The following is a 14,780-nucleotide window of genomic DNA, read 5'->3' as shown; positions in this document are numbered from 1 at the left end:
TCTGCCCCCACCATTGGATTTATTAGTCATGTTGGGTCTCCTACTTTAGTGTGACAGCTTTTATCTTGAATATATCGGTTTTCCACACCATTCCTGAACACCTTAGCAAACTTTGCCTTTAATAAGGAGGTTCTCTGTTGCACATACATTTTTTACTTATTTATTTGCCCTGGTAACTTTTTTTTTTTCCCCAGTAATATAATATTGGTTAACATCAGTGTTTAGGAGAACAGTGTTTAGAAGAAAAGGTTAAATACCTTTTAAGACATGTATCACCACATTGTACCCATAATCATCCACCATAGACCATCGAGTCCCTTCCCCCACTTGTATTCCACTCTGCACAACCCTCCATTTGTAGCCTCAACTCTATAGTCACATTTCTAGGTTGTTTTGGCGTAATTTCACCTGTTTTTCATTTTGACTTTTTGTATCCCACATATATGTGAAATCATCTAATGTTTGTCTTTGTGTTTCTGGCTTATTTAGCCAAAATTAGCATGACTGTCCTCCAGTTCATCCTTATTGTTGCATATGACAAAGGTTTTATCTTTTTATAGCTGAGTAGTATTTCATTTTGTATGGATTATGTTACCACATCTTCTTTATCCAGTCACTTGTTATTAGACACTTAGGTTATTTCCATAATTTGGCTATTGTAGATAGTGCTGCTGTGAACAAAGGGATGCATATATATATATATATATATATACCTTAAAATTAGTGTTTTTGCATTTTCTGAATAAATGTGGAGGACTAGAATTGCTGGATTATATGGAATATTTATTTTTAATATTTTGAGGAACTTTCATTTTTGTCTTCCCTGTGGGCTTGCTACAGTCTTTATTCCTGCCACCATTGTAGGAGTCCCCTTTTTCTCCACTCCTTTGCCTGATTTTTATATATCAGCATACACACACAAACATCCATACATCCATGCCGTTCTCACAGAGGTGAGGTGGTATCTCACTGTGTTTGGATTTGCATTTCCCTGATCAGTGATGTCGAACATTTTTCATGTATCTGTTGACTATATCTCCGCTTTGTAGATCTTTGATATTAGCAACTTGTTAGTTGTGTGGTGTAAAAAGTTGTTTCCTTTTGTTTTTATTTTCCTTGCTGTTGGAGTTTAGTCCCTGCAAACAATGTTATAGAGTGATTGATTCCCTATGCTTTTAAAAATGTTTATTGTTTTAGTTCTTACATCTAAGTTTCTAATCCATTTTAACTACTTTTTGAGTATGGTGTGAGAGAGTGGTATAATACATTTTTTTTTTTTTTTTTTTTAAGTTTCTAATCCATTTTAACTACTTTTTGAGTATGGTGTGAGAGAGTGGTATAATACATTTTTTTTTTTTTTTTTTGCCTGTGGTATCCAGTTTTCTTAACACCATTTGCTAAAGATACGTTCCTTTCTATTTATTAATATCTGTGTAACTGTTTGGAGTCTCTGGCTCTTTCTCAATGGCTTACAGTGTAGGGGTCAGAAATACCTCCTTCCATGACAAAATAATGAGTCTTTTTCGAGTTGGCCTCATGATCTCCCTTGCCATTTTTCACTGCTGTAGTAGCAATGAAAGTACCACTGACAATGTGTAAATGAATGGACTTGGCTGTCCCGATAAAACCTAATTTAAGGATACTAAAATTTGTGCTTTATTTAATTTTCATGTGTCGAGAAACATTTTTACTTCCTTTTCTTCAGATATTTAAAAACCTAAATAAGAATTTCTTAGCACACAGACAGTGCAAAACCAGTATGTGGCCACATGGTCATAGTTTGCTGACTACCTCTTTAAGCATCTTGTAATAGATAATATAATAAAGGAAGTCGCCCACTTTCCAGGCAGAAATAGTTGGGCTCTGTGAAGAAAGGGATTCTAAGTAGAGCCAAGAATTATTTTAGGGACAGTTCCAAATTGCATGCCAGTACCCTTTATACGTATTGGTAAATACTGTAAGTTTAAAGATGTACTCCTTCAGTTTTTGATCCTAAATTTATCTTTTGAGGCTAGGGTTTCAAATTTAATTCATTTTCTTGCATTCAGTCACATTTCTGATGCCTTGCAATACTTTAAGTTACCTTTTGTAAGGTGTGAAATGTAATTTTTTTACCCCCTTTGGCCAATCAGAGCATTCAGTTTGCAAAATTTGGGGTGAGAGAATTTCATATTGACTTAAATTATGAACTATTCCAACAGTGTGGAAATGCCCTGGCCTTGATAGTTTGATTCCTGAACATCTTTGTTGGAATATTTTATATTTTGCTACTGTTGCCCTATCACAATGGTTTTAATAAATTTTCACTCCTTTTAATAATGAAAATTACTGAACTGTATTGACTTTGAAATTCTGTAGTTTTAGCAATGTAGAACATATGCCTAACTTCTGTTACTAACCATGATTTTCATTTTAATGTTCAAAATACATATATTATGGGATATGGTATTTTTTAATGACAGTATTCAGTGTGTTTCCTGATTTTTCTGACTTACAGATCATGTAATCATGCTTTGAAAAGATAAGGAACTCTTATAGTAGACTGTTCATGGCTGAGCTGTTTCATTAGGGAAAAGAGATGAAATTAGAGGCTAAGCTAACATTCAAGATGATTACCCTAAATTAAAATTAACCTAAAGCAAGAGTAAGTTTTTGAATTATATTGTTTGTTAGTATGTTGTTACCTCTATATAGAGGCCTTCGTGATATTAAAAAGCTGAAAGGGACTATTATTTCTTTTTCATTTTCCAGCTAAAGAATCTGAGAAGTAGTACATCACCAGCATTTTGTGGCTAGCTAGCTATTGTACTGGATATTGCATTTGGAATTAAGATTTATTCATGTTATCTTACTACTTTTTTATGAATCTTTATACATAAGATCTTCATAGGGCTTTGTTAATTTGAAAAGTCTGTGTGATCATCTCTTTAATGTGATTGGAAAGTATTTTAATCTTAGATGTTAGAACTCTTGCATCTATACAGGTTAGTAGGTATCAGTAGCCCTTGGTTGTCTTTAACACCTCACTTTTCTTAAATATTATTTTGATGATCTACTTTTAACCATTATCCTTTTTGTTGTTATTATTAATTCACCAGGCACTAGGAGTAGTTAGTATTTTCTTCTTTTGAGGTTAGATGACATGATATACAGATCTTTCTTAAGTGGAGTGAATAGATAAGTGTTTAATTAGCTCAACAACAGAGAATCATTCCTTTTTTCTGGAATTATTTTTCAGCATGTAATTAAACTGTCATTATTTTTACTTACAGCTTTTTTTTTTTTTAAACTTTAAGCTATATCCTTTTTTTCCTGTTGGAATTAAGGATTCAGAATAGAGTTATGCCCTTCCTGGTAATTTAATTGGCAATGATTCAAAATGAAAGCATTCATTCTTCAATTTTCACATGTGTAGCAAAAGCTTAATTTTATTTGAAATTAGTTGTGGAGCATGAGCATTTTCATGATCTAACGAATAGGTGAAACAGCATTTCCCACTCCTACCATTTGTTCTAGACTATATGTAAAGTATAAATTGTGTGTATATTCTGAAAGCACTGTTACTTCAGTGACTTAAAATAAATGATGTCTATACTTTATTTTATAATTTCACTCTTTGTGGGGCCTGCTAACTTCAAAATATTTAGTAACTGCTAAACTTTAAATTGTCCCGCCCATTCCAAATCATCCACCTTAGTTCCCCATTCCTTAAAAAAACAAACAAACAAAAAAACACAGTTCTGCAGTGTTTTGCTCTTAGAGCTCATTTTAGGAAATTGTTGCTATCCAAAAATTAACCTTAGATTTCCGAGGAGATACAGATACACTGCTTTGATTTGTGACTTCTTTGTAACCCTCAGATCCATAGCAAACATTTACCTGGGCTGTCATGTACAGTGCCTGTTCTTGTCCTTTCTTGTGTAATTCTTACTCCCTCTAACTTGAACAATAACTAATTTTTCAACCTGTTCTGCTAGGATTTTGACAAACATTTCTGATTACAGTATACTAACTGAGTGAAGATATAAGAGTTTCCTCTTAGCTCTGAAAAGTCAGACTCAGATTTCTGACTCAGGAAAGATACCATGCTTGACCCACAATCTAAAGATGTTCTAAGTTGGAAGTACCTTTAGATACTTAACAAGTGTTATATGAACAAATGATAGCAACCACCTTTCAGTATTGTCTTCTTGAATCAGTACTGTTTTTCAAACCCTTCATTTTGTTTGTTCTGCTTTGTGCAGACAATCTGTTTTGCTGGGTAGTTTATAAATTGACCAAATCCCTTTGGAAGGTTATTAAGTTTCCTCTCAGATGTGATACTTACTTTAAGTTGCAAGCCTGTTTGCCTTAGAAGGAACACTAGCAATGCATTGTACTGATTGTTGTGCTATCTTCTCTTGCTGTGGTTAATAGTAATCATCTGTTTTCCTTCCTCTTTCCTGCTGCCTCTTTCCTTCCCTGTTTTCCCATGAACTTTTCAATTTATTAAATTGGCCTATCTATTTTTCCTTGGTTTCCTTTTTTTTTTTTTTTTTGATTTGTGATCTCTTGCCCCACTCTATCTTCCCTACTGCTTGGGTTCCATGTTGCTAGTTTTTATGTTCGCACGCTCATTATCACCCTTTTTTGTACTTCAAATCCCAGCAGCTGCCCAGCCAGGTCCCCGAGCACAGCCCTGTGGCTTATGGGACTGTGGAGAGCGCTCATCTTGCCGCCAGCACCCCAGTCACTGCAGCTAGCGACCAGAAGCAAGGTTTGTGTCTGTTTCCTCCCTCATATCTTAGTCTTTTAATTTATTACATCACCCTCAGCATTTAAGAGTGAGAGTAAGACATTGAGGATTATTTAGATATTCTTTAAGCAAAGCTTTGAGATGGAAAAATCATGTTTCTGTGTCTTATTAATTCTGTCAATATATATTTATAGATAAAAGCTTACCTGTCTGAAACTGTTTTTTAGGAGGGAATAAATTGGAATATATAGTGTTTTGCAAGATCAAAGCAGTTTTATTTGTATATTCAACATATTCATATGTATCTTGCTATTTTTAAAAACATAGCATATTTCTTCTTGCAAGTTTGTGCTCTGTAGCCTCAGATAGAGATAGTGTAGGGTCCAAATCCTGGCTCCATGATGCACCAGCTTGACTGAGTCACACATTGGGTATCTCGGTTTCTTCATTTACAGACTGGAATTAAAAAGATTTACTGCACGAGGTGGTTGTATGATATGCCTGGTACATAAGAAGTGCTTGATAAATTGAAAAAGGAGTAGGTCTCTATTCCTATTTGCCTTTAACAGGAAGTACCAAATGTTTGTTGAAATTAGCCCACACATTGACTTCTGGATTATAAATAGAAGAAAATGTTAAGGGAAAGCTCCTAGAAAGTATAATGCCATAGTCTCTCTTTACTGCCTAATTGGACTTGGATTGAGTTTGGCTAAAACTGGGAGATAATTCTCACTACATAACAGGGAGAAACAAGTGATTTTGAGCATGTTTTTATTCTCTGGCGTCACTTTGAGTGGAAATCATACTTGTTTTCTGTTTTCTTGAATTACTCATTCCTCCAACTCCCTTAATACTACTATAGCTGGCTGTTAGGAAACATATTGCATACTTCACATGTAAAGAGACCTTTAAACATATCCTCTGTGTGAGGCATGATACAGAGAATGCATGTTTAATGATAATAGTACTAACCTGTTAAGATATGTAGACATCAGGTAACCTGTATTTTTGTCATAAGGTAACCTGTATTTTTGTCATATTTAGGTCTTCATTTTTAAACAGGAGAATGCTGAATTCTAGATCTCTGCATTTTTTTATGATGAGTGAAAATTTGAATAGTAAGCACAGCAGTTTAGATTGGTGTATGATAAAGATATATGGATGGATTGGAAAATGTTTTAGATTAACTTGATGAAAAACTTGCGTTTTATAGTGCATATATATAAGTAACCTTTTGGGACTATTGTCTTGCTCTTAGTACCAGTTTTCCTCTAGAAAACTCAGTTACTATTTTCTGATTCTACTGTAGCTTACCAATTTATAGAATAGTTTTCCAAGTAGGTGTCTTTTTTTTTTTTTAACTAAATGTATATAATTCGGGTAACAGGGTGGACTCACCATTTTTAGAGATTTTTTTTACAGCTTTGAAATTAAAAATGTTTCTTTACTGTAGTTTCCTTTTGAAATTAAAGTAGAATGCAGATGCTCTGTTTTCAGAAAGTCCTTACTACCCCCAGAAACAACATTGTGGTCTACATTCAGATTGTTTTTTTCTCTCTTAGGGAATGTTATTACTGAGAGTTTGCATGGTTAACAGAATTTCAGTTTAGCCCCAGAATCTCCACCTGCTTGAGCCACCTAAATACTTTTATTTCCATGAACCTATTAGTTTTCTTTCAATTGTAAGAACATGGGGCTGGAAGTCATTTCCAACACTTGCTAGTTGTATGACCTTGGGTCTCTGACTTAACCTCAAAAGCCTTCCATTTCCCCCTTGTGTAATAGGAACATAACAGTTTCTATCTCAGTGGTAGTTTTACGAATTGAAGGACTATATATATTATTTGACCCAATTCCTGATATATAATAAATGCTTTGTAAATGTTACCATTCAGCTTCCTATTTTCTCAGTTTTTGATGTGACTAGCTGAAATGGTTACATGAAGACCAGATTTCCAGACAAATATGCCATTTGCTGTTTGTTACTTTATAAAGACAAAAGGAAGACCTTAGTTGGCTTATAGAGAGACTAACTGCTAGGTGCATTAAAATCTTCCGTTAATTTTAATGGTGTATAGATAGCTTAAATGCTTATTAATGTTGTTAGGGAAGGTCATTCAGTGCAGTATTTTGAGGGTATAGTTTGGGATATTAAATACAGAGAGAAGTTATTTGTGTCCTAGTCTTACCTTAATGCCTTTTGAAATCATTTGACATAGTTAGGTATTCAGTGAATGATATTCAGTTGTAATTCAACCAGTTACATCAGTGTAGCGCAGTTAGGGTGATTCAGACATTTAGGACACTACTATTCTCTGTCAAGTGAGACTGAGCCCCAGGTATCAGAAGGCTTTTGACCTTTCTGGTCTCTGCCAATGAAATTAGCTACCTTGAAGTCATGTAGGATCATGACAACCAAAGGGCACCTGTCTAGGTAGTTGATTCTACTGCCAGACTGGAATAAAAGGAGGCAGGTTTCTGTTTCTCAGAAATACGGCATTTGTTACAGAAATTATAGATAGGTAAAATGAAAACATGTCTCTTCATTATCCAGAACCAGTGTTCATAAGCTGTATGTAATTCCAGATGTGCATATATGCTATGTTAACTTTCAGTTTTAATTACCAAGTTGGGTTAATGTTTAACATAATTTGTACCTGTTTTTCAAGAGACACATCTTTTATTATAAAAAACTTCCCTTGTCAAATGCTCACTTAAAAGCCTTTTCAAAAGAATCTTTTTTTGAGATAATATTGACTTACTATACTGATATGACAAGGGTATAGGTTCACACCTCTTCAAATGTATGTTATGATAATGCCTACCATCAAAGTTCCCATAATCCTCTACCACAGTCTGTTGGGTCCTCTCCCTACTTTTCTCTTGACCTCTTATCAGTAGCCTCTGCTAGCCCCAATTCTTAAAAGCCTATTTTAAATGATTGTGTAATATGTCATTTTATGTCTAGGGCATCATTTCTTTAATAACGCCCTCATTGTTAGATATTTACTCTGTTCTTCCACACTCACTCCAATTTCTTTTGGGGGGGGGCTATTACACTGTTGCCTTAAAATATATCTGTCCTCTGTCTTTGTGTTCACTTTTGCATGGTTATTACCTTAGAAAAAAAATTCATAAAGGTTGAATTCCCACAAATTCCTATGGATGGCCAAATATTATGAACATTTTACATACAGTATATGAGTTTTCAGCTATCAAGATATAGTTATATGAAGATATGAAAATATCAAGATATATCATACTCAATAGCAAATTGTAGTTTTTATGGTAAAAATTTTTAGAAATAGAATTATTATCACTTAGTAGGTTTATTATACTGTTGCTTACTTATTTTTTTTGCATAGAAGAACTGGAGTGTAGGCCAGAGGTAAGGGGTGAAAGGATTTCAGAGACAGAGTAGAGAGCAGAACAGATGGATCCACTGAAATATACTGCTAACCGGAGCCTCAGGCAAAACAGGAGAGATTTGCTGCACTATGTATATCACCTCTCAGCAGGGGATTGAACTCAGGCCAGAGTGTTAGGCCACTGCTGTGGTCGCACTGAGACTTAACCCCTAGGCCACAGGGAAGGCCACATTTCAGGTTCTTGTATTACAACTCCAGTGAATGAATTTAAGGATTTTCTTCAGATTGAGGAGTTCTCAAAATAATTAACATCTTAAAATTTCTGTTTTCTTAATTAATGTTAGATTTTTTTTCTCAAGAGTAATAGAGACTTCAGTCTATAGTCTGCTTTTCTTTGATTTTTCCCCTTAATATCAGAACTTTTATTTCCCCAAATGAATAATTGAAAGGACATATCCTTAACTAGATTGTTAGAGAATTATTGTTCTCTGTTGTTTTATTAACTTCATCTGGGTATCACTCAGTGGTCCTAAAGGGTGTTATTTTGATATATTTTTATTTCATCACTATAATAGTAGGCAGTCCAGGTCAGGTTTATTGCCCATAAATTTAAGTGAATTTGAAGGCCAGTAGTGCCTTTGCATTGAATGAAATGGAAAGAACTTCTAACAGTTTAATGGTTTTGTGGTTAGCAGAACATAGTATCTCTGGTAGACTCAACGACAGTTTACTTTTAATATTTTCTTTTCACTTATGTGAAGATTTATAACAGAAAATGTAAGGTCCCTTTAGTTTAGGTTATTTCTTAGTATTTTAAAAAATATTTGCGTGCATGTGATGAACGTAACTATGGGTATCTGTTGCTCCAATGCTAAAGAAGCATCAGACAATATATACCAGTCTAAATCTCCTTTTATTTTATCATCTCAGGGGTGAATTACATGTTAGTTTACCTGGAATTTATAGAATATAGACATTTTCATGAATTCGAATTCCTTACATTTCTCTGGCTCCGTTGTTATGATTAATGATTTATCCTTTAGTTTCATTCTCATTCTTTGTCTACATAGAAATTTCAGACATACATATTATGATCTTTTTTATTGGATCTTATGATCTAAATATTAACTTTGGTTATTTATTTTTTTAGAATTATTTATGCATACAGAACTGGGGTACAGGCCAGAAGTGCAGGGGTGGTGAGAGGCTTCACCAAAGACAGAGAGGGGAGCCGAACAGGCAGATAGACGAAGTACACTGCTGAGGGGAACAGCGGGCGGGTCAGGAGAGGTCTGCCGCACCATGTGGGTCACCTCGGGGGCAGGCGGGATCGAACTTGGCTGAAGTGGCTTTAGCTTCTTAGTGCTGTGCTTTAACCCACTGCACCACTAGGGAAGGCCCTTAACTTTGGTTTTTGCCTTCAAGAGTATTTCTAGAATTGAAGACAGAAGATAAGTTTCCATTTGTATGCCTTAATACTGTTTGTATTCCTCTTTTGAAAAAATGAAAGTTTACAATTTCTAAGTGGATTTTCATGTTTAGAAACTTGATTTCACTGATAATTTCATTGATACCAAATTACATCATAATGGTTTCTGTTAACAAGCAGTTTTTCATATAAATAATGCATATTATTTAAACAACTTCCCAAAAATGTAGAAACAGAATAATATTAGTCTGTAATAAATTTTTTGGTTATTTCCCTTGAACTCTCCAACCACTGTAGTACATCTTTGGTAAAAAATTTTCTACAGGGAACATGATATGGTAAAAATAAAGGGCTCTCAAAGAAAAACCCATCACCCATCAGGTAACTATAGATCAGAGACATTCTGTAGGGGAGGAGGAAGGAAAAGGACCAGGACAGGGGTGGGAAGAGCAAAAGGGACGACGGTGATGGAGCACGGGGGAGCTGGTGGTGGGAATTTCACAGGGAACCATATAGTGTACAGAAATAAGGGTGATACAATGAATATATTTTAACAATTAAATCAATAATGCCCAAAAAAGACCCCAGACCCATCTCCCATCCCAAGAATGGCTTGGCTTCAGTTTTGACAAACTTATATCCATTGTATTTTTAACATTATCATTTGGTGAGTTGATTCCTTCTGTTACTCTAAAATATACTTTATATGTATTGGAGACAAAATTAGTTGGTATACCTAAGAAGACAGAAGTCTGATATTTTGGGGGGCCACTGATGTGATGCCCATGATTTAGGGTAAAAAATTGAAAGAATTCACCCAAGATAATATACTATGACCTGTAATAGAAGAATTATTTTTAAAACTTTTTTTTTTTTGTCCACAGAAGAGAAGCCAAAACCAGATCCAGTGTTAAAATCTCCTTCCCCAGTCCTTAGGCTAGTCCTTAGTGCAGAGAAGAAAGAACAAGCAGGCCAGTCCGCCGAGACTCCTGCGGTGGAGTCCATACCAGAGCCTCCTCTGCCTCCATCACCGGCCACCATTTCTCCAGTTGTGCGAAATACAATTGCTTCCCCCATCTCTGCTGTTCTTAGTAGCCAAGCAATATTCGCCACTCCTATAGATGACAGATGTGAACTTTCTTCTTCAAAAGAAGATACAGTCCCTGCACCCAGTTCCACATCCTGCACAGAAACATCAGATCCTTCAGCAACAGATGAAAATGACGACGATATATGCAAGGCATCTTGCAAGGTAGCACCTAATGATACTCCACTGACTTCTAGTACTAATTTAATTAATGAAATGAATGGAGTTAGTGAAAAGCTACCCGTCACAGAGAGCATAGTGGAAATAGTAAAACAGGAGGTGTTGCCTTTGACTCTTGAATTGGAGATTCTGGAAAATCCTCCAGAAGAAATGAAGGTGGAGTGTGTTTCAGCTCCTACAGCCCCATCTACAGTTTCTTCCTTTTCTCCATCTTCTCCAACTCCTCCGGTATCTCCTCCTCCCCTACCAGTTACTGTTCCAGTTGCTGCCACTAATGTCAGTTCTGCTGGTGCGCACACCGCACCAGCAGTTCAGAGAGTCTTAGAAGAGGACGAGAGCTTAAGAACTTGCCTTAATGAAGACACAAAAGAGATTCAGAGCAAAACAGAGATAGAAGCAGATGGGCAAACAGAAGAGATTGTTGAAACTCAGAACTTGAATTCAAGAAAAAGTCCTCTTCCAGGTAAGCTGTTCTGCCATTAATAATCATATGAACAGAATCAAGTGTTTGAGTTATTTTTTTAAATGACTACTTTCCTTGCTTCCAGAACATCAAATGAATGTTGGAATTCTCAGTCTGGTTTCCTCACTAGTGTGTCTATGTTTAGGGCAACCTGCAAAAGTATTACTCCATTGTGCAAATGAAATTTCATGTATGCAAAATGCCTCTAATGTATGTCATTATATCATGATTCTTGAATTAATTTCTTGTGAGGAGGAGGGTGTCTGATTCATATGAGTCAGTTCCTCAGTGGTTAATTGTGTTGCTTTGAAGTTAGGAACATAGTTTATAACCCATATACTGTTTTCTCAATTTTAAAACTCAGTCAACTCTGTATTAAAGTATATGCGTATGGGAGTCCTTTTTAATATTCTAGTTAGGAAAATAGCATTCGGAATGTCAAATGTGACTAGTTCTAAAAAGTAGAAGTGCCTTCTCTGGTTAACTTGCAGGTATTTCTCATGCCGTTCCACTTTCTCATTTAAAAATTTCATTTTTCCTTTAACATTTTGCTATTAATATTTTCAAAGTATTTACCCCAATTCAGAATGATTTCTTTTTAATATTGCATCCCCTAGAATTACAGGAACCAGTTACCAAGTTTTTAAAATTTAAAAGTTATCTGGGCCTTACCAATTATTCTGAAGTCAGTAACTCGTAAGATTATAACTTCTAACAAATATGCATAGCCCTTGTGCTATATAATTCGCCTTCTAAAAACCTGCCAGGTTGGGCCCTCCCCGGTGGTGCAGTGGGTTAAAGCATAGCCCTGCAAGCTAGCCGCAGTGCTTCAGTGCGAATTCAATCTCCAGCCCCAGAGGTGACCCACATGGTGCAGCAGACCTCTCCTGTCTCACCCTCTCATCAGTGTACTTGTCTTCTGCCTGTTTTGCTCCCCACTAATCACCCCTGCACCTCTGGCCTCTACCCCAGTTTGTATATATAAATAGATAAAACAGCCAGGTTAAGTTTTATACTTTGACAAATGACTGCTCCCTCAAGCATTTGATCTAGATAAGCATTGAGGAAGGTCTTATTAACAGTTACCAGCATTCTCAGTATTTTTTGTCTACGTGACCTGTCCGTTAAATAGGTAAACTTGAGAAATCAAAAACCTTAGCCCTACTTGGAAGATGTGTCTTTTCCAGAGGTGTCTGGCTCCTTGGAACTGTAGCCCATCTAGTTTAACGTAGTGAACCAGAACAGAAGGGCAGATCATTCAGTTCATTTGGGAACGGCAAAAATCTGTCATAAATGTTTGTATGTCACTAGTTTTCTCAACAGGAACTTGGCTGCTTCTGTATTGCATTAGTCTGTATTGCATTAGTTTTCATAGTACCGTCATGATTATAGGAAACTTCGGTAAAAGGAAACTTCGGTAAAGTATTGACCTTTAAAAAAGTAATGTTTTTGGTGAAACACCAGTCCCCTCCGCAAGGGTACTTCTTGCTTGAGAAATTTTGTTTGATGCTTCCGTGTTTCTTTTCATTTACCCACCATGGAACCGTCATTCAACGAGTGGTGTGGTAGTTCCAAAAATAAGAGAATTTACTGAAGGCAATGTTTTAAAAACATCAAAACCACTGAGAGAGAAAGAAACAGTCATGGGGAATACAAGTTAAAGAAAACAAGCTGTATCTCAAAACTGAAGTATGGGTAAAGCTGACCCAGCACCAAAATCTTATTTCTGCTTACGCATGGTTTTCATTCTTTCTTTAAACTATCACTTGGTTTCCTGATTCTGCAAAGCATTGCCCAGGCATAAATGGAGAGATACATTTTGGGGTTAAAATGTAGATATTAACCCATGGTACATTTTTTTAAATGTAGATATTCTTATGATAATTTCTGTATTTAACAGGCACCTATGTAAAAGCCGTCAGTTATTTGGCAGTAAACCAGTGGATATTTTGCAATGGCTATCTTTTGCATGGGTAGGAATGAGGTAGAAGTTGGTGATGTCAGAAGGTGAAGTTTTGGCATTCTTCTAGTTTTGACATTTTTTTTAGCTTCCAACTGGGTTGGTTTTATAGGAACTAGAAGTTCTTTAATTTCCCTTTAAATCTTACACTCTTCAAAATCCAAAGTAAGGCATAAAGCCATAGGGAAGACCCACCAGGTAGCAGTGTCCCCCATACTCACCTGGATACCTCTAACCCAGTGTAGGGGTCAGACCACCCCAGAACCTCCACTCATAGCAGCACAGCCCGAAAGGCAAAGAGCTGGGCAATAGAAAAACACAAAAAATAGCCGCCTGAATCCTTAGGGGGATGTTACACCAGAGAAAGAGATCATATTTCTAGATCATATCTCTAAGCACAGAGATACGGAAGATCTGCTCTTCCTGTCAGATACAGAATTATTTAAACTTCCCATAGTTTAAGAACACATAGACACATAGACAAGAACAAGGGAATGGAATGATATGATTGAAAAACTTAAGATAAGAAGTGACAGCCAAGAATGTTCTATTCTTCAAGGCTCTCCTTCCAATATTTGGGAGAAAACTAGATCTCTGCAAAAAAAACCTGTAAATCCTCCCCAAATCTCCAAAAGAAATATTGCAAGGGCTCGCATATTTAAAACATGAGAGGAACATGCTCAAAAAACTGAACAAGGAAATAAATAGAAACACAAAATTAAGGTAAAAATGGTACATGTCAGTAATCACTTTAAATGTAAATAGACTGAACTCACCAATTAAAATATGCAGAATATCTGGTTAGGTTAGGGGGTAAACACATCTTTTTGCTGTTTTCAGGAGATATACCTGAGTTCTAAAGATAGAGTCTCAAAGGAAAGGGCTCGACAACACTCCTGTAAGCAGATGGGACACAAAGGAAGGCAGGGACAGCAGTGCTTAAAGCAGACAAAATAGATCTCCAGTAAAATGGTAATTAGATTATGAGATCGACGCGATATCAATCATGGGAAAAATACTTCAGGAAGACATAATACTCAGAAATAAAGAAGCAGCAAAACTTATTAGGCAACTACTGGCAAGTGTGAAAACAGACACATTTGGAACAGACTCATTTGTGTTAGGGAATTTCAACACCTCATCCTCATCAATGATAGATCAATGAGACAGAAAATAAATAGGGATACAATAGTATCAAACAAAGAATTGGAGCACATGGGCCTAATATTTTGTTGTCAGAAGGGTCATGACAATTTTTTTTTTCTGTTTTTTCAAAGAAAAAATATGTCATAACTTCTCCAAGAATACAGTAGAGATCTTTAGGGGCACTGCACCCCCCCAAAAGTAGGATGTACATTTTTCTCAAGTGCACTTGGGACATTCTGCAGGATTGACAGCATATTGGTTACAAGACAAGTAACAACAAATTCATTGAAGACTGAAATCATACCAAGCATTTAAGCATTTTCCCTGGCCAAGAGATAACAAACTAGAAATAATTACCAAAAAAAAAAAAAAAAAAAAAAAAAAATTCTTTTAACATTTAAATAACATACTA

At 35.8% G+C, this 14,780-nt stretch overlaps 1 protein-coding gene across 13 annotated transcripts in view; it reads left to right on the top strand.

The window, feature by feature from the left end:
• The window catches only part of EIF4G3 (eukaryotic translation initiation factor 4 gamma, 3), a 236,988-nt gene that overhangs the window by 135,024 nt on the left and 87,184 nt on the right, over window positions 1-14,780 (top strand). For 9 of the 13 annotated variants that reach the window (XM_012722291.1, XM_012722292.1, XM_012722290.1 and 6 more), the window contains 2 exons: window positions 4,597-4,756; window positions 10,417-11,262. In XM_012722291.1, the coding sequence (XP_012577745.1) occupies window positions 4,597-4,756; window positions 10,417-11,262 (1,006 nt within the window). The remainder of the gene's footprint in view (window positions 1-4,596; window positions 4,757-10,416; window positions 11,263-14,780) is intronic. The other 4 variants (XM_012722286.1, XM_012722295.1, XM_012722293.1 and 1 more) reach the window with 2 other exon arrangements.

Source organism: Condylura cristata, unplaced genomic scaffold (assembly GCF_000260355.1).
Source record: "Condylura cristata isolate star-nosed mole 26May11 unplaced genomic scaffold, ConCri1.0 scaffold00008, whole genome shotgun sequence".
In the NCBI taxonomy this organism is placed as follows: Eukaryota; Metazoa; Chordata; class Mammalia; order Eulipotyphla; family Talpidae; genus Condylura; species Condylura cristata.
The sequence above is the reverse complement of the archived record's forward strand: the minus strand, read 5'-3'. Positions and strand labels throughout refer to the sequence as shown.